This window comes from Xenopus laevis, chromosome 4S (assembly GCF_017654675.1).
Source record: "Xenopus laevis strain J_2021 chromosome 4S, Xenopus_laevis_v10.1, whole genome shotgun sequence".
NCBI classification, from domain to species: domain Eukaryota; kingdom Metazoa; phylum Chordata; class Amphibia; order Anura; family Pipidae; genus Xenopus; species Xenopus laevis.
This window is the reverse complement of record NC_054378.1, coordinates 120,318,863-120,345,963: the sequence shown is the minus strand read 5'-3', so window position 1 is coordinate 120,345,963 and position 27,101 is coordinate 120,318,863. Positions and strand designations below refer to the sequence as shown.

The following is a 27,101-nucleotide window of genomic DNA, read 5'->3' as shown; positions in this document are numbered from 1 at the left end:
CTGTTGTGCACAAAAATAGCGTTGACGGCAAATTAAATTCCCAATTTGCAAACCTGTTTTGCGAATATTTTCTCCGCCACCAAAGTCGTGGCGTAAGTGTGTGCCTAAATATTCTCAATTTTTGGCATATTTAAAAAGTTCTAATGGGCGTTCACGATGGGAAAAAAAAATCGAATTTATGTTTGCTCATGAAATACACCACTCGTATTCAGCTTTATAAATATCACCATGCGCAGGACTACGTTACGGTGCGAACCAATCTAGTTCTAATGGACGTAAGTTTATAAATGAGCCCCTGTATGTTCTACACATGTCTGCATGGCTTTCCTCCAGTCTACTCCTACGTTCCATAAACATAAACATACCATAACTCCTGGTAAAACTGACCCTAGTGTGTGTGAATGTGATAGGGACCACTGGGGGGGGGGGGTAAATAAAGATAAAAGGACATTATGCTTCATGGAAACTCTAAACCAGTGATCCCCATTGGCTCGAGAGCAACATGTAGCTCGTGGACCTTTTGGATATTGCTCCCAGTGGCCTCAAAGCAGGTCCTTATTTTTGAATTACTGGACTGAAAGCAAGATTTGGTTATATAAAAACCAGGTGTACTGCCTCCTCTAGGCTGCCAATTCACGTAGAGGCTACCGATAGTCAATCACAGTTCATAATTGGAACCCCAAAGAACTTTTTTCATGCTTGTGTTGCTCTCCAACTTTTTTTTACATTTGAATGTGGCTCACAGGAAAAAGAAAGTTGGGGACCCCTGCTCTAAACTGTGGCCACCCTGATTTATGTATGTCCTGAGATCAGGGGTACCAGCCCACCAAGATTGCCAGGGGACCACTGACCTTCAACTTCAGTAGACTATGCAGCTCCTACAATGAATCATTATTAACATGTATTTATATAGCGCCAACATATTTCGTAGCACTGGCAACATTAATCATCATAGGAGTCCTTTAATACAAACATAAGAGAAAGTAAACCAAACTTTTTAATACGTTATACTTTCCCTTTAAAGGACACCCAACCTTGGACTCCCAAGCAACCTCCATTATACTGGTATATTGTTATTCCTTAAAGTACTGCCTCAGTAGAAAGACAACAATTTCTCGTAGCCTTTAACTTGTTTACTATGATCTGCTGGAGGATCGAGCCAAAACCTGATCTCATTCTTCCTGTGCTCACAGTGATGCCCATGACTCCACTGTTAGGGAATTGCTACAATTCGTCCTTGTTTGACAGTTAAACTTCACAGCAGTCGCTAAGGCCGGAGCTGCATTGCTGAACACGTTGCATGTTGTTGCGATATCTGATGCTCCAGCAAGGAGTAGTCTATAGACACAGGACAATTTGATGTGTTGGGACAATCCCTTAGCGAGAGGAGACTGGTAGGTCAGCGTTCCCCTGGAGTGTAGGTAGGGGATCATGAACGTAAGAATCTCAGATTATTGCATATGGAACAAACCACATGGAAACATTTTGGAGACTTAAAATACACATGATTCAATTGTTGTTATTACTGCTACACTTTTGGGTCAGTCAGAATAAGACCACCACTTGGGCAGCCAAGCAAAGGCATAGTCAGATATTTTCCCATTTAAATCTAGTCTTGTTCGTTTAATAAAAAAAGAAACAACCTGCATGACCTACATGAGCTCATTCAGATACTGGGCTGTGGCACTTCTGATGGCTCCAGGACATTTGTTCTGGCACAGGAGTAAACCTGAGCAACTGTCGTGATTTTTATAGTGTCGTTTTTATTTCTAAATTACACTGTTTACACTGCAAATAATTCACTCTACCATATAAAATTTCATTCCTAAACCAACAAGTATTTTTTTTAGTTGTAATGTTGGTGTGTAGGTGCATCTCAAGTCATTTTGCCTGGTCATGTGCTTTCAGAAAGAGCCAGCACTTTAGGATGGAACTGCTTTCTGGCAGGCTGTTGTTTCTCCTACTCAATGTAACTGAATGTGTCTCAGTGGGACCTGGATTTTACTATTGAGTGTTGTTCTTAGATCTACCAGGCAGCTGTTATCTGGTTACCTTCCCATTGTTCTGCTGTTAGGCTCCTGGGAGGGAAGGGAGAGTTACATGTCTGGGGGCACCTGGGAAACTGACAATATGGTCTAGACCCATGTCAGATTTCAAAATTAAATATAAAAAAAATCTGTGCAGAAGTCTGCTGGAGCAGCACTATTAACTGATGTGTTTTGAAAAAAACAAAACAAAAAAAACATGTTTTGCCATGACAGTATCCCATTAAGCCTTGCCTTGAATATAAAAGTGAATATACAAGAGACTACTGTACTGGCCATCCAACAGACAAAGGCTGCAAGAATGTGGAGGTGACTTCATGATTACCCAGCATGCTCTATGCTAACAAAGCCCCATTACATTACAAATTAACTGCACCATTTATTATCAATATTATTTACAGGATTAATCATTTACAAGGATACGGCTACATGACAAACTTAAACAAATTGTTTGTGCTCTTCTCACACACACCCATGTCCCTTCACACATCAAAGTGCCAATTACACATCCCAAGACAAAACACACAAGGAAAAAAATAATAAATAATAAATGGAAGATAAACTTTAATTATCTCCATGTTTGAACAAAAAGACCCGATTATTTATTTCTCACACAACCTGAAGAGCCTTCAACATGGGTCATTTAACTAGTACATCGCTGCTAATAAGGACAGACAGTGGGCTGGCCATGGCACAATCCCTTAAGTTTTTGGCAAGTGGGTAATGCTGATCTAAAGTCCAAATGCTTCCCTTGGCCTGGGGCCAAACAATCAAATCAGCCCAGCCCGGCATGTGAGTGGCCAAATCAGAAAATTAAATGATAATTTGCACTAATCTTGTCGGGGATCTTCCTCTTATTTAAAATCAAGAAATCCAAAAGCGCATGTTTGGTGCTCCTATCAGCGGAAAACTGCGGCCAGGGGTTATAAAAGCGAGCACCCCAGAGCGATCTTCTCCCGGTTTCTTCTTGCTTTAAATTTCCCGGGGAAGATACATGCGCAGTTGAGCGAAATAGACAACTTTTTAGATACAGTTCGGCACATGTGCAGCCGCACGAAGAAAGCGCTCAGTGGTGCTCACTGGTATAACCCCGGGCCGGTGCTGTTGTCTGCTGATAGGAGCACCAGCCCGTGGTTTAGTTAAGTCAATACAATTACTTGGGGTGCCTAACTTTTGGCTCCCCCAAGTGCAGTGTTGGACTGGGACACCAGGGGCCCACCCAAAGACTTTAGACCAGGGGCCCACCATAAAACATTAGACCAGGGGCCCACTCTCAGTACTAATATTCTTCATCTCCTCAATTAACCTCTATTCTCCTAGTCTGTTTTTTTTATACTATAATCAATAATTCCATCTATTTAGCCACTTTGTTCTCATAGAAATAGGGACTGGCCATGAAATAGGCCCAAAGTTTAGCAGCATGAGGGCCAATGACACCTGGGCCCACCGGGAGTTTTCCTGGTATCCCGGTGGGCCAGTCAGACACTGCAGGATGCCTTTCCTTCTCCTTTAAGAACTCAACTGTCCCAAGAGTAAAAATGTTGGTTCACTACATAGGATGAAAAAAACCTGACAAAAGAGACACCTGTCTAATGAGAAAAAGTACCCATTCCACTATAGACATATCTACCCAACTCTGCCCAAGCACTACTACAAATCTTCCAGCCGGACACATCAAACTCTCCAAGGAAATAAAACTGTACTTTGACCTTCCAAATGTGACCATACATGGCTGATGCCATCCAGTATCTCACCAACTGGACAGCAAGCTGAACCAATAAATACCTTATGATGGGGTTATGCAAAATATGGCCACCTTTCCATTGTCCGGCTCATTCGGACTGAGAGACTAGTCAATCAGAACAGCAGGGAATGAAGAGAAGCTTTGGCTCCTCTTTAGCTTCTCATGTACCCTGGCAAACTGTGGATCAGTAGATGAAACATTTTCAAACTTGCCCCAGCGAAGAACCAACAGATATCTATAGTATTTAAATATTGGTCAAGATGGGCCAGCATATATGTACCTAAAATCACATACATGTCCAGCTTAGCTCTTTTTTTAGAAGACTGAAAGTCCCAGATATGTTCAGTGAAAATATTTGCTGGGGTCACTGCCTACATGTGAGGAACACCCAACAGCAATTCTCTCCAGCATCACTTCCAAAACTTTGGTGCCCAGGGTTCACGCACGGCACATTGCGACATAGTGACATCAGCACACCATGGTTTGTTGCCAAATTAGGAATAAAAGGACACCAGAGAGCAGCGTTCCATGCCTGAATATAGGTCCTACTCCTGAGTGTTCCTGTATTGACTTATTCCTGGGTCCTGGCTTTTTTGCTTTGACTCCTGACTTCCATATTTGCTGCCTGCCCCGATCTTTTGCCTGGATACGAATATGAACTTTCTTTAGCCATTCAGATAGCGCAAATAGGACTTTCTGTATACAGTTTCCTCCTTGGTCCAAACTCCAACCGCCCAAAAAGAGCCGCTAGGCCTGACACTACAATGGTCCTTAACACAACTGCCCAAAATCCCAGAGAATATAAGGGGGGTGGAGTATATCAGTTGATGGCCACAATGTATAGACATTTTTCTTGTTTACATTCAATGCAGAAAAACTTCAGCCGGCATTTGGACTTCTCCTTGTTCTTGCCATTTGTAATGTCTCTAGACTGAAAAAACTTCCCTAAACCCCCCCTATGTGCCTGAGCCCTAATTGCTGGGATGAGAGGAAGAATTTCTTGTAGACAATATCACGGGCCTTTGACGTGGTTAAACATACACACATGCCATCAGAAGCAATCGGCTGTAAGTGGCAGCTGTTCCCAGCACCTGGAGAAAGTTGAACATTGGAGTCTCCATGCTCCGTGCACCTCAACAAAAATAATCATAAAATGATACTTGTCAAATACAAAGGCTTCTGCTTTCAAGTTGCCTTAAAAATGCTGCGCTTGCCTTTCCACAAAGCCAGTTGAGCATCAGCCTCAGCCCATTGTGAGCCGTGGGCCAATTTAGTGAATCTAGACAGCTAAGTGCCGATTGCATTATAAACCAAATATGCAGTGAGGCAATTCTTATTTTGTAAACACACAGATCTTCCTGTTTTCAGCTTAAACCTCCAGGGCTATGGCTTGAGCATGCTCAGTTTGCTCCTCTCTTCCTCCCTGCTGTAATCTGAGCCCAGAGCTATGAGTGAGCAGGGAGAGACTCAGGCAGGAAGTGATGTCACACCAAACTAATATGGCAGCTGCTATCCTAAACAAACAGAGAGAGCTTCTAGAGCTGTTTGCTCAGGTATGGTAAAGCATTCTGCAGAATAAATATAGTCTTATAGCTTGCACTATTGTGGCTAATCTATTGGCAATAAACTGCTTTGATAACTTTCCTTCTCCTTTAAAAGGGAACTTCATCTAAAAACTGAGAAAAATATGTATTTTTTAAAAAAAAAATCTGTTGTTGGGAATCCCTAAAGAGATTTGAGTAAGGGAATTTAGGGTTAGGGCACACAGGCAGATTCAGGGAGATAAGTCACCCGATGTTGCCTCACGAGGAAACTTCGGGCGACTTCGGAAAACGTATCGGTCCAAGTGCCATCACGCCGGCGATTTTCATTTTAGCCGGCGGGAAGGCAGGGGAAGCAGTTCATGGACATTTGTCTCCCTGAATCTGCCTGTGTACCTTGACCCTTAAGCTGGCCATATAGAGCCAGATCTGTATATTTGGCAAGATCATCAAGCAAGTGGATTTGGGTGAGTTTTTTCATTCTGGGCTAAAACATTCTTCTAAGATCCAACTATTAAATCATCCAGTGGGGCCCATGGAGGCCTGTCAGACAAGGATCATTTAAATGTGCCGATGTACTCCTCATCCAACGGGATTGTCAAACCTGACGATTGATATCTGTATGATTTTTGTTCAGACATCATATGAGCAGACCCATTGGTGGGCTCCAGATATCCCAATAAGTTGCTCACTCGGCCTGAAGGGACTCGCCACCTTTTACCGGCCTGTATTTGGCCAGCTTTACAGCTTATACTGTAGTTATGGCACCAGGCATAGGATACGGCAAATATCAATTAGAATTTAGCAAACCAGGAGCTTCCAGTTTATATGAAAAAAAATCCTTCCTGGACCCAAAATGCCTTGGTGTCATTACTAGTGATGGATGAATTTATTCGCCAGGCATACATTTGCAGCAAATTTCCGTGGTTCACCGCTGACGAATAAATACGCAAATTTGCCCCGAATTTTCGCCGGCGTCAAAGGTTTTTTGTCACCGAAGTCGGAACTGTCAGCGCCATCTATTTTGACAGCCGCAAATTGACGCCGGCATCAAGGTTTGTGTTTTGTGAATTTTCCGGCGAAGCGGGAGTGTGTTGTTGGCATGAGTGTCCAGTCAGCCTTACTCACTGCAAGTACAAATACACACACAGGCGATATGGTCGATTACTCACTTGCAGAGCTATAAGGTGATTATTGGGTTCTGTTGTGTCTCAGGTAGCGGCTGTTTGGGGACAACAAGAGGCTGAAAGAACAGTCCCATACAAACTGCTACTACTGCTTTGCACTGAAATGGAAAAGGATTTCATTTTAAAAGCAGAAATATTCCTTTAAAGGAACAGTTCAGTGTAAAAATAAAAACTGGGTAAAAAAATAGGCTGTGCAGAATAAAAAATGTTTCAAATATATTTAGTTAGCCAAAACTGTAATGTATAAAGACTGGAGTGACTGGATGTGTAACATAATAGCCAGAACATTACTTCCTGCTTTTCAGCTCTCTTGGTTTCCACTGATTGGTTACCAGGCAGTAACCAATCAGAGACTTGAGGGGGAGCCACATGGGTCATAACTGTTGCTTTTGAATCTGAGCTGAATGCTGAGGGTCAATTACAAACTCACTGAACAGTTATGTCCCATGTGGCCCCCCTTATAGTCACAGACTAACTCCGAGTTAGAGAGCTGAAAAGCAGGAAGTAGTGTTCTGGCTATTATGTTAGACATCCAGTCACTCCAGCCTTTATACATTACATTTTTGGCTAACTAACTATATTAGAAACATTTTTTTTGCACAGCCTATCTATTTACCCAGTTTTTATTTTTACACTGAGTATCAAGTAGAAATTGATATTCTCAAACATTTTGTATTTGGTTTTCATGTTTTATTATTTGTGTTTTTTGAGTTATTTAGCTTTTTATTCAGCAGCAATTTTAGCCATCTGGTTGCTAGGGTCCAAATTACCCTAGCAACCATGCATTACTTTGAATAAGAGACTGGAATAAAAATAGGAGAGTCCTGGATAGGAAGCTGAGTCATAAAAAGTATCAATAACCATAATTTTGAAGCTTTGCAGAGCTTTTGTTTTTAGATGGGTCAGTGACCCCCATTGGAAAGCTGGAAAGTATCCGAAGAAAAAGGCAAATAATTAAAAAAAACTATACGAAATAAATAATGATGGCCAATTAAAAAGGTACTTAGAATTAGCCATTATATATCATAGTAAAAGTTAACTTAAAGGTGAACCACCCCTTTAAGTAGCGCAGAAGCTGTTGGCACTTGAAAGGAAGTATTGGCACAATACAAGGTCACCTTATAAGAGACACGGGAACCATTCACACACTTATACACAAACACATACTGAGCATAATGCTACAATTCTGATATTTGTGACTCTGCTACTGCTGGATCCAGAATGGAAACAAAAGGGGGGCTTCGTTCTTACACCTTCAGTTCGGGGGTCACTCAATCCGATCAGTTGTAGCAGAACTGAGCAGAAAACAACCCTAGTCCACACTATCTATCTATCTATCTATCTATCTATCTATCTATCTATCTATCTATCTATCTATCTATATACACACACACAGCGGCAAAATAATCATCGGGCCCCCAGCTCCATGCACTCTCTGAGGGGCCCTAAGCCTAGTGCATCAACACATAAATCCTGGCAGCTGCCCAGAACAGACAAAATCCTTGCAGGCCTAAAATAAACTAACGGCGGTAACAATACGGCACAGTGAAGGCGGCCATATTTGGTCATGTCCAGTGGTTATCGCATTTAAGTAAACAAGCGTGACTCCACTGAGCAGCAAAGCATCAGATAGACAGGGGCTGATATAGCGCTCGGCTGAACTACTAATCCCGCTGCAACATCACTGCACAATGAAAAGGTCTCAAAGAATTAACATCTCCAGCATGCATCTCTCCTTGTTTCTTAACTACAACTCCCAGCATTCTTGGCGTTCCATCAATGTGTTGGGATCCTGTCGCATTTATAATTCTCCCTCATGACACTGACTTCCCCAGTGAACTTAACTCTCGCTTTCCTTCCCCCTGCAGTAATGTAGAATGTGAGGGTTTATTTAGCAGAGAGTTCTTGTACTTCTGCACATAAACAGCAGCCTTATAACAGGTACGGTTAAGGGCAGAGACACATGCGAAGATTCGGGCGACTAATCCTGTTGGTTAGAATCTAAATCGCTGGCAGGATGGCACTCGTATCGCTTCGTTTTTCATAGTTGCCCAAAGTTGCCTTACTTCGGGCGACTTCAGAAAACGAAGCGCTCTGAGTGCCATCCCGTCAGCAATTTATATTGGAGCCGGCGGGAAGGCAGTTCGGGGAGATTAATCGCCCGAAGAAAAGGCGATTTGTTGCCGGTAGGGTTGCCACCTTTTCTGGAAAAAAATACTGGCCTTCCTATATATTTATAATTTTTTCCCTATTAATAACATTGGGATCAACAATTATTTTTACCAGCCAAGTGGCAACCCTAGTTGCCGGGCGACTAAATCTCCCCGAATCTTCGCGTATGTCTCTGCCCTTAAGCTTCTCTTTCAGAGATTGTTGCTTTTTAATCCTATGGAACTGGCGTCAGATTTCTGGGGTTTGTCTGTTGCATTATTCAGCTGGGGCGTCCCCTTTTGCTTTCACCCTTACACACTCCTTGTATTTGCAACTACTTGCTGGGAGCTACAATGCACAGGTTAAGTGGATGAATGGCACATTAGGGATGGATTTACACTAGGGAACCTTCAAATTACTATCAGCCTGAACTTGGCAGTAGTTCCAGGGTTCTGAGATATTCTGATAAGGTGCCGTTGTCTCCTGCTCTGCTCATAATATTATTTAATGGAATAAACTGCAGCTGACACAGAGAAAAATACTCAAGTGAGCTCTCACAGCCGCTGTGTTTGGTGGACAAACCACCCCTTGGTGTGCCATTAACTTGGCCACATAAATAAGGTGCCAAAAAAGTGGATCTTTGTCCCGATATGCCCAACAAAGGCGGGCAAAATAGGGCTAATCCAGTCGTTCAGCCATAGGGCCAAATGATTGGATCACAATGATGGGAATAGGCACCGTCGGGTCCGGGACTGGACGGGAAAGTCAAACCGACCAGATATCAGTTAGGAAATTAGGAAAACCGGGCAGGATTCCCTACGATTGACGCAGCGATCGGCCGATCGATATGTCATAACCCCGCCCCACAGTGGCACAGCCCACCCCCATTGCATCATGGTCCGCCCCCTGCTCATCTTCAACTGGGCCAAAAGGTGGCAACCCTAATCTGTGACATAACATGAGTGGAGTTGTAATGGTGCTGCGGCGGACTCATGAGATTGCAGGGGAGGGGCTGGCCAATAAATGGTTGGAGAGGGTTAAATTAGGTGATTAGGTAGGGTTTGGGAGCATAGAGGGGAGTGTAATAAGGGCATTACACCAAAAAGTGGTTAAAAGTTCAAATACATTTATTAGGACAATACAAGTGAAGGCCTAATGCATTTCATGCCTATTGGGACACTTTCTCATAAGCCTATGAGTAAGTGCCCCAATAGGCACAAAACGTGTTAGGCCTTCACCTGTATTGTCCTAATAAATGTATTTGAACCACTTTTTGGTTTATTGTTATTGAAAAAACTCACATCTTTAGTTATTGGTTTGTACATAAGCACCCATAGACTGGGGCGGACTGTGAGTATTTTTTTCTTTACTATACTTATTTATGCTTTACTACTGCTCTTATACTTATTATATTGCAGTAGTGCTAGAAACTGGCTTTTCTTTATTTGTAATTAGGTCATTGCCAATACATTTTAATACATTTTTATTCCAGCCTCGGTTATTTTACCAGCTAGGCTGGCGAAATACTGGCCATGTGGTGACGCTACTAGGAGAGGGGAGGCTGGATGATATGTTGGTTGGTGATGTTATGGGGACGGCGTTGCCATCACGGGGTGGAAAGTGGGCAGACCAGGGGCAGATCCAGGTGGTATGGCTGTGGTGTGAGGGGCACTGGGGAGGATCAAGGACTATTTTAATTTTGGTTATTTACCAGCTAGACTAGTAAAATACCAGCTCGGTGGTACCCCTATTTACTTCCCAAAAAAACCACAACATTAAGCTGGTCATAGACGCAAAGATTTGATCGAACAAATCACCGTTTCGTGCGATTTTCGGGCTGAGTGTGGAGTGTCCGACATTTTTCGTGAGATGTCGATTGGTCGTTCAGTTGATCGGACAGGTTAGAAAATTTCTCTGCATGTATCGCTAGGGTTGCTACCCGGCAGTAAAACACCTGCCAAGGCCGATGGCCGGAATTACAATTTACGAGCAATGTCGTTTTTTATTTGTAATACCGTTAACAAAAGCCCTTGGCCCTCCGGTGGAACTTACCTTTTCTTCGTCTTCTTGGCATGGCGTGGTGCATCATGGCCCGCCACTTTAGTTCCCGCCCCCACCACTGGCCGGTAATTTTTTTTTGAAAAGGTGGAAACCCTATGTATTGCCGATCTGACAATATCACCCAGCTTTGTCAGACATAACTATCGTACGATTGCCGTCAGGGGCAGAACATCGGCTGATCTGTTCTTTTACTACTTTATTTGATCTGAATGGTTAGTGGCAGGTCGGGAGATGGCACCGAATGATCGTTTGTCCGATATGAAGGTAAATCTGCACGTCTACGGCACAGTAATGCAACCGCACTCTCTGAAAAGGAGCCATTTAATTCGCACCGTATTGATCTTTCTCAGGAACGTTCGGAAATGTTCTAATTATCAGCCATAATGCTGCCTCCCTGGAGTACCGAGGAAAACAACTATGTAAATAGCCCGTTTAATAATTAGTCATTTTCTGCAGAGAAATAAAGCTGCACGTACATTTCCCCACGGAGGACAACAAACAAACTCGGACCTACCCTGTTATGTCAACATGGAACAAAGACGTTATCTGGCTCGCTGGTTCCCTCGCTATGAGATAAGATCACATGACTAATGAGACTGCAGCAGAGAAAGCAGTTTGTAACCTTGCCATATGTTTTCCTAGGTCCTTGTTAGTAAAGCAGGTGGGGCCCACACAACAATTCAACAACTTGTTTTTTCCTTCTCGTTCTGTAATTTGCTTTGGTGCATTTTAAAGAATGGGCCAGTTCACAAGGCATAGGGGTTGCCATGGATAAAACCCTGGCTGGAATCGAACCTAAGACCCCACCAATGCACCACCAAGCTGCCCATAAACAGCATTCTATGTCACCTCTCCAAATAAAAACAACACAATCATTTTATTTTTCGCTGGGGGGTGATTCTTGCCCTAACCCCCATATGTGGAGCAAGAGCATTGTGGGTAAGCAACAGGGATGCAGAAGATCCAGAATTTAGCAATATAGAATCATGGATTTTTGGTGCTAGATTTAGCTGAAATGCTTTTGGACCGCACTGGTCATGTAATTATGGGCAAAATGTTTTCAGAAGGTCTTGTAACCCATTGCAACCAATCAGAATGTACAGGGCTAGTGTGGGCTACCAGGACTTGTAGCAACCAATCAGAATGTACAGGGCTAGTATGGGCTACCAGGCCTTGTAGCAACCAATCAGAATGTACAGGGCTAGCATGGGCTACCAGGCCTTGTAGCAACCAATCAGAATGTACAGGGCTAGCATGGGCTACCAGGCCTTGTACAACCAATCAGAATGTACAGGGCTAGTGTGGGCTACCAGACCTTGGGTATACTTGGTGAATTTTTATTACTTCTTTAAGGTCAGGTGAAACCACTGGACACCATAAAATAACGCTGTAGTCATCTTGCACCTTATGTGAACATGTTTCTCTGCTTCACCCACTGGCGTTACTAGTAGTGGGGACAACATGGAGGTGCTGTGAACTACCTGGGTGGGACTGGGGACCCCCCACCCCTGAAACAATGCCCCCCCGGCCCCCACCTTAGTCGCAACCCCCCTCACCCCCATGTACCTTTTTCCATGTGCAACGGGGGCCAAAGAGGGAGGTTGGGGGCAGCAGCAACCCCCCCCCCAAATTTTAGAATAATAAAAAATAATACTAATAATGAAAATGCCCAGTATTACACTGTAATGAGCATACGTTCAATATGAAAAACATATGATCCCAAAAGCGAGAAACAATTTACTCTAGCTCTCTCTTCCGGTGCAAGAACAGATAACAATCCCTATCAAGCATTCGTCTGAAGATCCCTACCATAAAACAAATTCAGTACTCCCATAAAATAACCCTCCCTCCTTGCCATGAATAGTAACCTCAGTATAATAATAATAATAATAATAATAACTGGGAGGCATCACATGGGCTACAGGTTCAGGTTAGACAAACATTCCACTTCTGTCTGCTCAGCACTAATTGTCAATAAAGGGCAGCGATTGCAAAACAGCTATGGGAACGCTGCTGGGAGTCACAGAATAAACTCCCTGCAATCTTTCTGTGCATCAGTCAACAAATGGCAATTAAAACCTATACCTGGGAGATGTACAAACGAGTCCTGCTCTATATATATACAGCCATGCAGTTTGTGGCTTTGCAAGGGATACTGGCCCAGCCCGGGACATTGTGGGAAACTAAAGTGACTCTCAATGAAAGAACTTTTCCAAAATTCTGGTTTGGTTCTTCTGGCAACTCCTTTCATTTCAGAATCAAACTAGGAACCATTTAAAGGGATTCTGTCATGATTTTATGATGTAGTTTTTGTTTCTAAATGACACTGTACATATATAATATACAATTTAATTCCTGTATCGGCTCTGTATTCGGCTCTTAAAGTTACCAGGCTTTTTGCTCACCTCCTGACAGTAGCTCCCCCATTGCAAATGAAAATCGTGGCCCCTGCTGCCCTGTTCCAAGGATTAACTTGTTTACTTCATGTGAGTGGCGAAAAGGGAGCGTTCACATGTGAAGGGTTTTTTGCAGCGGAGATAAGGCTGATTTACACAGAGTGTTTGTATTAGTAAATCTCCAGCGAATCTGTCTGTGAATTCCTCTCAGTGGCGACACAACATTATCCGGCTAACACTGCGCAACTGAGCTTTGAGCAAACAGCTTTCCGCTGTGCCCGGGGCACGAGAATAAAAGAAAAAACTAAATAGCAATTTCCCTAACCATCTCGGCATAACATGGGAGAATTATTTATCCCTTCTTATCCCAATCGAATAGGGACCAGTGGTTCGACATGTTCTATTTGATTTGACTGCTTTGTCACTTGCAGTACCTCCGCTCACCTGTTTGCTGGCAATGTAAAGCTTTCTATAGAGGATGTGCATTCAGGAGTCAGAACTAGGGGTAGCAGACGAGGTGGCTGCCTAGTGTTAAATTTGTGGGTCCAACAATCCTCACTCCAAAAAAGTGGCATAATACACTCATGCCGCCATAGATTAATCTCGGACAGGTAAGGTGAGTTGGTGAGGGGGGTGGGTAGTGATTAGAAGGGGTGCTGTTGTAGTGAACGGGCAATTGATAGGGGTAACAAGTGGGTGCTAGTACAAATATTATTTGCCTTGTGCACTAGAACATTTTGTCTCAATTATAAAACTGCTGTGTATTCTACCCATTTCTCGGGTGGCAATATAAATCACATACCTAAAATAAATAGAGGGACAATAAAAAGAGGGACAAAAAAGTTTGTGCGCCAAATTTTGGCCACAACCATTTTTGTGGCCACACCCCTAATTACCAAGTTCATTTTACAAAAATTTGGCAGGTTATAAAAGTTTGAACATATTTCTGTGGTTTTTTTTTCCCATTTATTACAGTTTTGCTCATGAAGGTGAATTACCCTTTAAGCCAGTGATCCCCAACCAGTAGCTCGTGAGCAACATGTTGCTCTCCAACCCCTTGGATGTTGCTCCCAGTGGCCTCAAAGCAGGAGCTTATTTTTGAATTCCAGGCTTGGAGGCAAGTTTTAGTTGTATAAAAACCAGGTGCACTGCCAAACAGACCCTCAATGTAGGCTGACAATCCACATAGGGGCTGCCAAATGGCCAATCACAGCCCTTATTTGGCACCCCAGGAACATTTTTCATGCTAGTGTTGCTCCCCAACTCCTTTTACTTATGAATGTTGCTCACGGGTTCATAAGGTTGGGGATCCCTGCTTTAAGCTGTGAGTCTAACTTCTCCCAAGGGACCTGTTATCTTATCTTTTTTACCACCTCTTCAGACTAGAAGAAAAGAACTTTCATTTGAAGCAACGTAGGGGGTTCTTCACAGTCAGGACAGTGAGGTTGTGGAATGCACTGCCGGGTGATGTTGTGATGCTGATTCAGTTAATGACTATAAGAGGGACTTGGATGATTTCTTGGACAGACATAATATCAAAGGCTATTGTGATACTAAACTCTATAGTTAGTATAGGTATGGGTATATAGAATTTATGTGAGAGTAGGGAGGGGTGTGTGTATGGATGCTGGGTTTTCATTTGGAGAGGCTGAACTTGATGGACTTTGTCTTTTTTCAACCCAATTTAACTATGTAATTACTTATTGAAATTGTTACAAAAGTATCTTATCTGCAGCTGTGGCTGTTCTGGGCTCTCTGCCAAAAGCCAATTAAGTTAGAAACTTCGTTTCTATTTATGACTGTTCAGTGCAGAGAAAAACTGGACTTTCTAGTACAAATGAGGGACTGCGGGTTGAGCTGTCAAAAGAGGGACTGTCCCTCTAAAAACTGTTGGGAGGTATGAAATCATGTTGGCAATGAATTTATTACTATGGAAGAATCCTCCTTAAATATCCTTTTAATTTGTCTCCTCAAACAGAAAAAAATCACCTTCAGCCTCCGCTTACTTTAAGGGCAGAGACACACGTGAAGTTTCGGGTAGATTCAAACGCCAGGTGACAAATTCAGGCAGGATGGCAACTTCACAAGGAAACTTCGGGCGACTTCGGAAAACAAAGCGTTCCAAGTGCCATCCCCCCGGCGATTTAGATAGTAGCCAACAGGAAGGTTTTTCAAGGAGATTAGTCGCCCGAAGAAGAGGCGACTTGTTGCCGGGCGACTAAATCTCCCCGAATTTTCACGTGTCTCTGCCCTAAAGCAAAATGGAAGGCACTGGTATTTGGTAATAAGCACAGGGCCTGCAATGAAAGGGCTGTTCCTGCTGAATTGTGTTGAGTACAGGGAAATACCTATACTGCCATAGTTTTATAGGTTATGAGCACCCTTAGGTGCTAACCCTGCTGAACTACACTGAGGATCGAGGAATACCCAGGATTTCTAGGTCACTCAACCATTGTAGCATAATGGAAGGGCTATGGGTGGAGGACAGGAATCCATAGCCAGTCTGAGAGACAATGGCTGGGCTAAGTCAGTAACACTCTTCTAGAAGGAGAAGAAAAGGCAAACGTATAAACGTTATTCAGATCTTCATATTTCCCTACAAAAAAAGATAAACATAAAGGCCCTTTTCAATTTTTTTTTCTTAATTCCGCGATTTTTTCCCCCCCGTTAATTAGAAAGAAATGATCAGAAAGTAGAGAAACTGGCAGGAAAACATCACCTTCAGTTGCTCGAGAAGAAGATTAAAACAATATTTGTTATTTTGCTTGAGTAGGAAAACAAGCTCATGTAAAATACAAGCATGTCAACTGTTTAGATGAACTGCAAACAGCTTATGTGTGGGCGACGGGAATAATAATTAAAAAAAAAAAATCTATTTTTTTTTTAACTCAAATTATGTTTGGAAAGTGCGTCTGCAATCACAATGCAAAGGGTTTTATAATAGTTGTATAAGAGGGAAAATGATGCATATATCTGCTTAAGTTACCAACAAGAGAAAAACACACATATATATATTTATATATTGCCTTTTATATAATATAACTTTTAGACCTAGTGAAGATGCATCACACATGGGCAGATTTGGGTTGTAGTTATTGTTTTTAACCAAATTGACTGCAAATCTGAGTCGGTGGCCGCACCTTTTCGTTGATGCGGTCCCGTGATCCGACCACCCGTATGGCCTCCATTCTGATGCGATTGTTGGGCCCTAGGGCCCATGATCGGATCAGCCCGATATCAACTCCCTCAATGTGGACATATTGCGGAGAGATCCACTCGTTTGGCGACATCGACAAACGAGCGGATCTCCATGTGTATGGCCACCTTAAGATCCATATCAATCAGAGCAGACCACCAAGAATGCTCCATACGTAGACAAATAAAGGTGGCCATATATTATAACCCAAATGAGCAGATCTTATCAGGAATCCCGTTATCCAAAACATTCCGAAATATGGAAAGACCATCACCATAGACTCCAGTTTATCCAAATAATCCAAATTTTTAAAAATTATTTGCTTTTTTTCAGTAATAATAAAACATTAGCTTGTACTTGATCCCAACTAAAGGTGGCCATACACGGGCCGATAAAAGCTGCCGACAGACCAAGTCGGCAGCTTATTGGCCCGTGTATGGGGGCCCCCGACGGGCTTCCCCGATCGAGATCTGGCCGAAAGTCGGCCAGATCTCGATCGGATGGGGTTAAAAATCCCGTCGGATCGCGGCCGCATCTGTTCGTTGATGCGGTCCCGCGATCCGACCGCCCGTTTGGCGAACGCTAGGATCCGATCGTTGGGCCCTAGGGCCCACGATCGGATCAGCCCGATATTGCCCACCTCAAGGTGGGCATATCGGAGGGAGATCCGCTCGTTTGGCGACATCGCCAAACGAGCGGATCTATCCGTGTATGGCCACCTTAAGATATAATTAATCCTTATTGGAAACAAGACCACCCTATTGGGTTTATTTAATGTTTACATGATTTTCTATTTTCATTAAGGTACGAAGAGCCAAATTACAGAAAGATCCATTATCCAGAATGCCCCAGGTCCTGAGAATTCTGGATAACAGGTCCCATACCTCTATTGGGCTTAATCCAAAAACGACCGTATTACAACAGCAAGAATAGGTGGAGTGAGCACTGCATCAACCAGCCTAAGTGGTCCTCGATCTGACCAGAAAATTAAACCCGCCCGATGGACATCTGGCCAATATTTGGCTACATATCGGTCATGTGGGCTAGTCGGAGGGCCCTATACACAGACAAGTCTAAAGGACCTGAATCTGGAGCTTAAATCTGCCTGTGTCTGGTCACCTTAAACTGCCGATTTGGCCTGGAGGAACCGTGTTGGCTAATTTTATTGCCCCATAAAAGGCCAACGTTAACTACATAAGCCGATATAAATATGCATGAGGTTCTTAGCCTATGCCGGGCATTCTAGAAGCTTGAAATAATCTGCTCGTTCAGTCTTGGGCTAAACACACAAACACAATCATGACCAGGCCTTTGAGGATTCTAGACCCCCCAAAAAGTAGTGGAAGTAGGACAGTGATGTAGCTTGACATTAGAAGAGAATAGGCCTGATGATGAGCTGGGACAAATTTGATACTTGGCCCTGGGCAAAAGTTTGGATCATGATGTGGATTAACATGTAGATATGGACCTCACCCAATAGTATATTCAAACCCACCTGATATCAACAGTCCCCCAGCCCTGGTGCATCATTTGATGTGTCCTCCTCCCCTTTCAGGGAACTTCACAACAACACTGTGGGCCTCCCATGGTTCTGGTGGGTTCCATCATCAGCAATTTGGGCCTTTGCCAGATATTGCATGACCGGCACAATTATTTAGCCAGTCAGGCACAACCAATGGCATGATTATAAGGATCACAGAGGATTATGTCATAATCCCAACATCATTTCCCAGAAACGGTGAAATGCAGAAAATGTTCTACATGGACCTGGTTTGGACTCTTTTTGGTTGTTTGTTTTTGCCTCACGCATTTTTCTCCTGTGCCGACGCACTCGTTCCCATCTACTGTCCTACATTAATCAAAGCTGTAAGCCCTGTTGTCTTTTGCACCGCCGAATGAGAATGTGCCCCTGGCCAAGAATGAGGGAAAAGTCAACAGGAATTAAGTTTCAGTGCAACTGTTTACTCAACTGTGGCCCGCAGTTATTGAAATTTTATCCACGGTTTTGTGTGACGGCGGCAGTAATGAGTTCAGCATGGTTGTGATGCTCTCACTTCAAGTAAAAACCTGTAGGCTGGAAATGATTTAAACCAGCCAGTGAATATTCTGTGGGGCACTACATGTATTCACTAGCAGGTTACTGAGAAATAAGGCTATGCCGGCAACTCAACTTCCATTTTGGCCACATACCTTTGCTTTTGCTTAGCCCAGGCCTGCTGGTAGAGCTATAAGAATATGTGAATAGAATATCCATGGTCCTTAAAGAAGTGCACGCTTCCCACTTGTCCCCATTTAGCAGGACATTCTACATTTGCGGAACCAAAATAGACAGGGGGTTTGAGTTGGGTTTATGGAAGATTGGGCATGTGTCTGAGCAGGAATGTTGATATGTATGCAGATATGAACATGTGACCATCTCCAACTGTTGCTGAACTGTAACTTCTAGAAGTCACCTGACTGATGCAATAAACTTGGGGGCATATTTGCCTATGGCAGCCAATCAGATCTTTGCTTTTGTTTTCTAACTTGTAAGCGACTGTTCAAATTGAACTGCTGATTGGTTGATGGGCAACATCACTGGTGTTGTTTGAAGTGTCATGCCACTTGCTTGGTTCCTTACCCTTTGCTGTTTTCGGCAATATTGTGCTCTGCTAAAGGGCCTCCTATTCACATCTGCTTGTTGCTGCCTTACCCTATAAAACCTAGGTCAGATGTGCTCCCTGAAGACACCACACAAGACACATGACTGGAGACGACCCCTATCATTACCACCTACAATAGAGCACGTTTTTATGTGGATCACCCAAAAGTATACCAGTTAGAATGCTGATTACGAACTATGATTAAGGAGGGAAAGAGCCTGAAACGCGTCAGCTTTTTGATCCCTCTGCCTATTTTGAAGTAAAGCCAATAAAGAAAATGAGTTTAACTTTTTTTTGGAATACGTGCAGCTGTCCACATTTTGTGAAATATACCAGGTGGAAACCCAGGTAGTATCCAAGCAAGAAACTGTGCCACCCTATGTTCAATGTAGCACCCCAAAGGCACAGTGACTCAGTACTCATATTGTGGCCATACACGATAAGATCCACTCGTTTGGTGACCTCTCCAAATGAACGGATCTTTCCCCGATATGCCCACCCAAGCCAGGGCGATATCAGGTTAATCCGAATCCCTAGGGCCGAACATTCGGATTCCAACAAAGAGAATGGGCGCAGATGGATTGTAGGACCAAATCAACTAACCAATGCGGTCCTCGATCGCCAGAAAAATCAAACTTGATCGATATCAGGCTGACTTTTGGCCTGATATCGATTGGGGTGACCCGTCGGGAGCCCCCACACATGGGCAGATAAGCTGCTGAATCGGTATAAAGGACTGATATTGGCAGTTTTAATCTGCCCGTGCATGGCCACCTTATGGAGAACTAAACCCCCCTTTAGCCAAAAGTCCCCTGGTCCCCCTCCTTGCCTCCCCTCTGCACAATCTTACCCCTGAATTGTGTCCCCTCTAGAAATACTGACCCCACATGCAAAGTCAGCGCAGTGGAGCTCAAGAGCGCCGTCTTCCGGTGCTTCGGTATTCTTCGGGTCTTCTTCCTTCCCTTCGGAAATTTCCGTTACTTTCGGTGCATACGCAGTTGTCGCGAACCGGAAGATTACTCCAACTGTGCATACGCCAATACGGCGCTCACTTTACGAAGAATACCAAAGCACTGAGGATGGCGCCCATGAGCTCTGCTGCACTGACTCTGCATGTGGGGTCAGTATTTCTAGAGGGGGCACAATTCAGGGGTAAGACTGTGCAGGGCGGAGGCAGGGAGAGTGGCCAGTGGGAACTTTTGGCTAAAGGGGGGTTTAGTTCTCCTTTAAGCCTACAATGTCATGGGCGACACCTAGAAGTGCCTCTTCCAGACAAAGGTATTTTGCCACTTGAAAACACAGTAAATCTGCCCATTAGACAAAAGCAATTCAGTAGCAGATGCCATTCAACCTCCACCCAACTTGCCAGAGAATCACGAGACTACATTTTCAGAACTAAACGGAGCCCAGTGGATTAGTAAACCAGAGCAACCGACTTTGAACTCAACTTCCTTATGATGAATTCCTTAATCCAGATGCCAGAACACATCATCAAGTATAAATTTCACATTCCTCAGCGATTGCATGGATGGTTCTGCTCAGCCCTCCCCTTCTGGGAACAGTACCTGTTGCTGTTGGAGATGTGCAAGTTCCACCGCCCCGACTTCAAGAGGTGTTTCCCCGTTGGACCTGGATTCCCGCAACGTGCACTCTAGTAGGTGGTTATCGGGGCCCGCTCCATTCTGAATAACTGAATCGTTACTTTTTGTCTCCGTCCCAGATTCTTGCATCATGACTCAAAGCCCTGCAAAAAAAAAAAACGAAAGAAAGATCCAGCTGTTAAAACAGTTAGTGTATTTGAAGACACATGCCCTGTTTAAAATCTTGCCCAAACTGTAAACACTTGTCATTTCCTTTCATACAATTTATCTTTCCCCAGCGCTTCTCGCTGGCCTTTTCTTTGTTTGTTTTATTTCACGGCTATAATTGCCCAAAATTTCAACTTGAAATGTCGCTGCTCCGTTTGCTTATTTGGGCTCACATTTAGACAAACATTTGTTATTAATACAGTGAAGTTGGGGGGGGAAAAGGCTCTATTTGTACTTATTTATATCTTTATTTATACGGCTATTTGTTAATTATATAATACAGGAGGCACCATGGTGCTTAGTTATTAGTCTGTCGCACTAGATCAGCAAAAGGAAACACAACCTGTTCCTTATTTATATCAAACGAATAAATAATAATTCATATGAATTGGGGGCACCATCCATCTGCGTGGATTTTCCACCACACTCCAGCGATATACATGTAGGTTAAAGGGGTGGTTCACCTTTAATTTAACTTTTAGAGTGTCATAGACTGACTAATTCTATGCAACTTTTCCATTGGTCTTCATTATTTCTTTTGTTTATGGTTTTTGAATTATTTGCCTTCTTTTTCTGACTCTTTCCAGCTTTCAAATGGGGGTCACTGACCCCATCTAAAAACAAAAGCTCTGTGAGGCTACATATTTTTTGTACTTGCTACTTTTTATTACAGGTATGGGACCTGTTATCCAGAATGCTCGGGACCTGGGGTTTGCCGGAGAACGGATCTTTCTGTAATTTGGGTCTTCATGCCTTAAGTCTACTAGAAATTAATTTAAACATTAAATAAACCCAATAGGCTGGTTTTGCTTCCAATAAGGATTAATTATATCTTAGTTTGGATCAAGTACAAGCTACTGTTTTATTATTACGGAGAAAAAGGAAATCATTTTTAAAAATTTGGATTATTTGGATAAAATGGAGTCTATGGGAGACAGACATTCCATAATTCGGAGCTTTCTGGATATCGGGTTTCCAGATATGGGATCCTATACCTGTACTGATCTTTATATTCAGTAAAGTCAGGCACTAGTGAAGGGTGAACCTGACTCTTTTCGCAGAAAATTTGTGAAATGGCAAAAATTCACCAAAATGCATTGAAGTCTTGGTTGACAATTTTTTTCACCCATTAGAGTTTACGGGTGTCATTTTCATGGCAAACTTGGCAAACATTTTCACTATCAAAGACTTAGGGCCTTATTTATATAAATCCATTTTTTCTGAGTATTTAAATAAAAAAATTCCACAATGTGACCTTATTTATTAATAAAAAAGCCAGATTTAATTGGATCGGGGACAAACTCTATAGAATCAAGATTGGGGACTAAATCTATAAAATCGAGTGAAAATCCGAATTGTATGATTTTTTCTGAGCTTTTTCTCGAATCGCTTGACATTTTCAGGCTTTTTTTTTGAAAAACCAGAATTTTTAGTATTTTTGCCAGAGAAGTGCTAAATAGTCAGATTTTCAGGCTAATTCCAGCGCAGACCACAGAAACCAAATAGTATAGGGACCTCTCCCACTGACTTATATACAACCTAGGCAGGTCTGAGATGCCGGATATTCGGATACAGACTTTTTCCATCCTCTGGGTATAATAAATTGAGGGTTTTTTTTCCACTAAAAATTTGGATTTTATAGTAAAAAAATATAAATATAAAGTTTTTGGCATTCGGACTTAATACATAATAATCCCCGAAAAGTTTGTCTCTATGAGTTTGGGCTAATAAAACATATGGCAGTACAGTTACTGAAAACCAAGGTGCCATTAGCTTAGGGCCTTATTTATATAAATCCAAATTTTTCTGAATATTTAAATAAAAAAAGTCTGACCAAACTAGAATCCACGATGTGACCTTATTTATTAATAAAAAAGCTTGATTTAATTGGATTGGGGACTAAATCTATAAAATCGAGTGAAAATCCGAATTGTATGTTTTTTTCCAGAGTCTTTTCCCGAATCACTCGACATTTTCAGGCTTTTTCCTATAAAAGCCCAGATTTTGGGGATTTTTGCCCGACAGGTGCCAAATAGTCGGATTTTTGAGCTAATTCCAGCGCAGACCACAGAAACCAAATAGGAGAGGAACCAGTTCCACTGACATATATATACAACCTCGGCAGGTCTGAGATGCCGGATTTTCAGATTCTGACTTTTTCCATCCTCGGGGTATAATAAATTTCAAAAAAATTGAGGTTTTTATTCCCCAGTAAAAATTCAGATTTTATAGTGAAAAAAAACCTCGGATTTTCTTGAGTTTTCGACATTCAGACTTTAAAAAATAACCCCCTTAAAGTTTGGCTCTTTGAGTTTGGGCTACTCAAAAAATATGGCAATGCAGTTACTGAAAACCAAGGTGCCATTAGCTTAGGGCCTTTTTTATATAAATCCAAATTTTTCTGAATATTTAAATAAAAAAAGTCTGACCAAACTAAAATCCACGATGTGACCTTATTTATTAATAAAAAAGCTCGATTTAATTGGATTGGGGACTAAATCTATAAAATCGAGGGAAAATCCGAATTGTATGTGTTTTTCTGAGTCTTTTCCCGAATCACTCGACATTTTCAGGCTTTTTCCTATAAAAGCCCATATTTTTGGGACTTTTGCCCGACAGGTGCCAAATAGTCGGATTTTTGGGCTAATTCCAGCGCAGACCACAGAAACCAAATAGGAGAGGAACCTGTTCTACTACGCTGAGATGCCGGATTTTCAGATTCTGACTTTTTCCATCCTCGAGGTTTTTATTCCCCACTAAAAATTCAGATTTTATAGTGAAAAAAAAACTCGAATTTCTTGAGTGTTCGACATTCAGAATTTAATAAATAACCCCCTTAAAGTTTGGCTCAACCTGACATCGAACCAATGTGTTTGTAAAGCGTTTGCCCCATTTTTCTGTGAGTTGATCCGCAATTGAAATAAACATTATTTCCTATAAATCCTACAATGTGTCTATTCTATCATGTGTGTAATGAAGCCCTCACTGACTATACGTACCATCATAGAAGCCTGTGTTCAAAAATCATCTAAAATGATGGATATCTGCCAAATATTCATGAAAATAATGTGCTATTTTCCCATTTAGCTTGAGGTGTTGGAAGTGGGATAGAATATCTCAAACACAAACGCTACTATATGTCGTCTAAGGACAGAATGCGGAATAAGGTGTTAACACCAAAAAAACCTACAAACCCAAGTAAGTGTGGAAGGAAAGAAAGCGAATGTTAAAATTAGCCTTGCGCTCACACAGCCTGAACAGACTATGAGGTGTGACTTTTATTTTTCTCTGATTTATAGATTTTTTTTCCCTCAATTACTGGGTTTTGCCAACATTTTCATTGCAGCCCTGAGAGTGTGCGTCCGCCGCAGGATTTTCCACTAGGAGTAGGTGGAAATGCTTTAAAGGCAACTAAAGCCCAAAATGATTTGAAGTGAGCGCGTTTAAGTGTATGTGCAGATTTTATGTTTTTCCCCCAATGGAACCAGAATACGGGGATCTGTCCCTACACCTATAAATAAGGAGATGCGGCAGCAGTGGGTTGTCTCCTCCAAGTCTATTGCAACCCATATCCTCAATCACCGTGTCTTGTGAGTATGGTTCTAATTCTCACTTTCCCCTGGAGTCAAATAGGTATTTTTCTCCTTTTTGGAAAACAGATGTACTTCATCCATTATCTGTTGCTTAAGCTGGACAGTGTCAAACTCGGCTACTTAAAGGGATACTGTCATGGCAAAACATCAGTTAAAGGGGGTGGTTCACCTTCAAACAACTAGTTGTTTTCAGATAGATCACCAGAAATAATGACCCTCGATATTCGACCCTAGGTAAATTTGCCCCTTGGTCTCTGCATTAGGTCCTGCACCCAGTAAGTAGTGAGTGTGTTTGAAAAATCTCAGATGGGTAGATCTTCATAAAGTGTCCAAACAACCTTAGCTGTAAGTCTTTATGCCGTGTAGAAGGAGTCCAGGAACCCTACTGAGGAATCTATGGCCTTGTTCTTCAGTCAGTACCAGAGGTCATGGTTATTGATGGACGAATTTGTCCCTAAAAATTCGCAAATTTACTGAGAAACTGGCGAAACAGCAAAAAAATTGCATTGAAGTCAATGGGCATCAAAATTATTTTGACATGCGTCAATTTCGGCACTCGCGACAATTTTTATACGCGCACCTATTTTGTTCAAATGCATTAAAGTCAATGGGCGTCCCAATAATTTTGATAATTCACGCGTCCATTTTTATGCACCCGACTATTTGGACGGATTTTGATGCCACCAAATTTTCTCCGCAGTTTCTCAAATTTATTGGCCAGTGGCGAAATGAGGAAATTCTAAGAAAATTTGCTCCTGACGAATTTATTAGCCCGTCATGGTTAAAAGTAGCATATATCCTGATCTCTAAATAATTAAGAGGGGGGGGTGAGAATGACTAAAGCTGTTATTATCAGTGTCAGAACAAGGCAACACCTTTACAGAAGGAAGCCAAATGCGAACAACTCAAGGTTCCCATTGAAGTCAATGTGCAATTTATTTATTAAGACAGGCAAGTGTTCCTGAGTGACGTCCATATCTATAGTGCATGAAGACTCTCTCTCTCTCACTTTCACAGCTTTAAGACTCAATACAATTGCAGCCAATATCGCACGTGCAGCCTGTACCTTTAAATAAAGTCACGGCTACCGTAATTAATGGGAAACCGTATTAACAATGAGCAATATTAGATAACTGACCGCACTGTTTTTCAGCAGCAAATCAATTTCCCATATAACTGGCAATGATATTCCATAGCCGGGGCCATATGAAAACTAGACATTCTACATTGGACACAGCAATTAAAGATAAAGCTCAGAAATGTCCCATTAGCCATTGGCATGTTTATATAAATCCCAACTTCAATCAGCACAGCCTGAGGCTACAATCTATAACTCGGTTGCAGAATCGTGGCAACTGAATGCCAAGTATTGTCTTTCCTATAACTGGATGTAACATTTTAAATTCGAATCTCTTCCAGTATGAATGTAACACTGAGCTTTCAGCTGCTGGAGGGTGCTGGGAGTTGAGCGACACTGATCCATAACGCAGGGAGGCACATTTATCAAAGGTCGAATTTTGAATTAAAGTGGATTTTTTTAAATTCGAATATACAATTCGACTGGGAGGTTATTTGAAGGAGAAGGAATGTCTTCTTCCATTTGTGGGTGCCAAATGTTAGGCATCTCCAAGTGATTGTATTTACTTACCTGAAACCCCGGGTCGGTGCTCCCATCAACAGAAAACTATACCGGTGAGCACAAAGGATCGATCTTCCGGCTTCTTCTTTCTTTAGATTTCCCGGGGCAGACGCATGCGCAGTAGAATGAAATAGCCGACTTTTTAGTTAAAGCTCGACTTTTCACTCTAATGCGCATTCACACGCATGAGAAGAAGACGGAAGAGGATCGCTCCGTAGTGCTCACTGGTATAACCCCGGCCTGGTGCAGTTTTCTACTGATAGGAGCACGGGCCCAGGGTTTCAGGTAAGTAAATACAATCACTTGGGGGTGCCTAACATTTGGCACCCCCAAGTGGAAGATGACTTTCCTTCTCCTTTAAGAAAAAATGTGAATGTCTAATATTCAATCGAATGGTTCCGAACCAAAAATTCAAATCTTATTTGATTCGTATTCGATTTGTATTTGAATTGTATTCAATTCGTACGAATCAAGTTTTTCTCCGAAAAAAAACCTTGAATGACAGGTAGGCTATTAATTAGTGATGGGCGAATTTCTCCAGTTTTGCAGTAAAATTTGCGAATTTCCCGTGAAATTCGCGAAACGGCACAAAAATTCGCGAAACACCGGCTTCATAATTTTTTTTACACCACCAGCGACAATGCCGACACATTAAACTCAATGGGCATCTATTAATTGTCACCGGTGTCAAAAAAAATGTTTGCGAATTTATTTGCCGGCCGCGAAACACGGAAGTTCCCGCAAATCTGGGCCTAGTGAATAAATTCGCCCATCACTACAATTAGGGGCCCATTTACTTAGCTCAAGTGAAGGAATAGAGGATATAAACTTCGAATTTCGAATGTTTTTTTTGGCTACTTCGACCTTTGAATGGGCTACTTCGACCTTCGATTCGAACTAAAAATCGTTTGACTATTCGACCATTCGATAGCCAAAGTACTGTCTCTTTAAAAAATACTTTGACCCCCTAGTTCGCCACCTAATACCTACCGAGGTCAATGTTAGCCTATGGGGAAGGTCTTCCTAGCAATTTTATGATCGAAGGACAATCCTTCGATCGATGGATTAAAATCCTTCGAATAGTTCGGTTCAAAGGAT

General features: G+C 42.3%; 1 protein-coding gene across 15 annotated transcripts in view; it reads right to left on the bottom strand.

The window, feature by feature from the left end:
* foxp1.S (forkhead box P1 S homeolog) overlaps window positions 1-27,101 on the bottom strand; it is a 629,350-nt gene that overhangs the window by 220,290 nt on the left and 381,959 nt on the right. For all 15 annotated transcript variants that reach the window (XM_018259715.2, XM_018259719.2, XM_018259717.2 and 12 more), the window contains one exon: window positions 20,529-20,707. In XM_018259715.2, coding sequence (XP_018115204.1) covers window positions 20,529-20,696 — 168 coding nt within the window. In that variant the 5' untranslated portion in view covers window positions 20,697-20,707. The remainder of the gene's footprint in view (window positions 1-20,528; window positions 20,708-27,101) is intronic.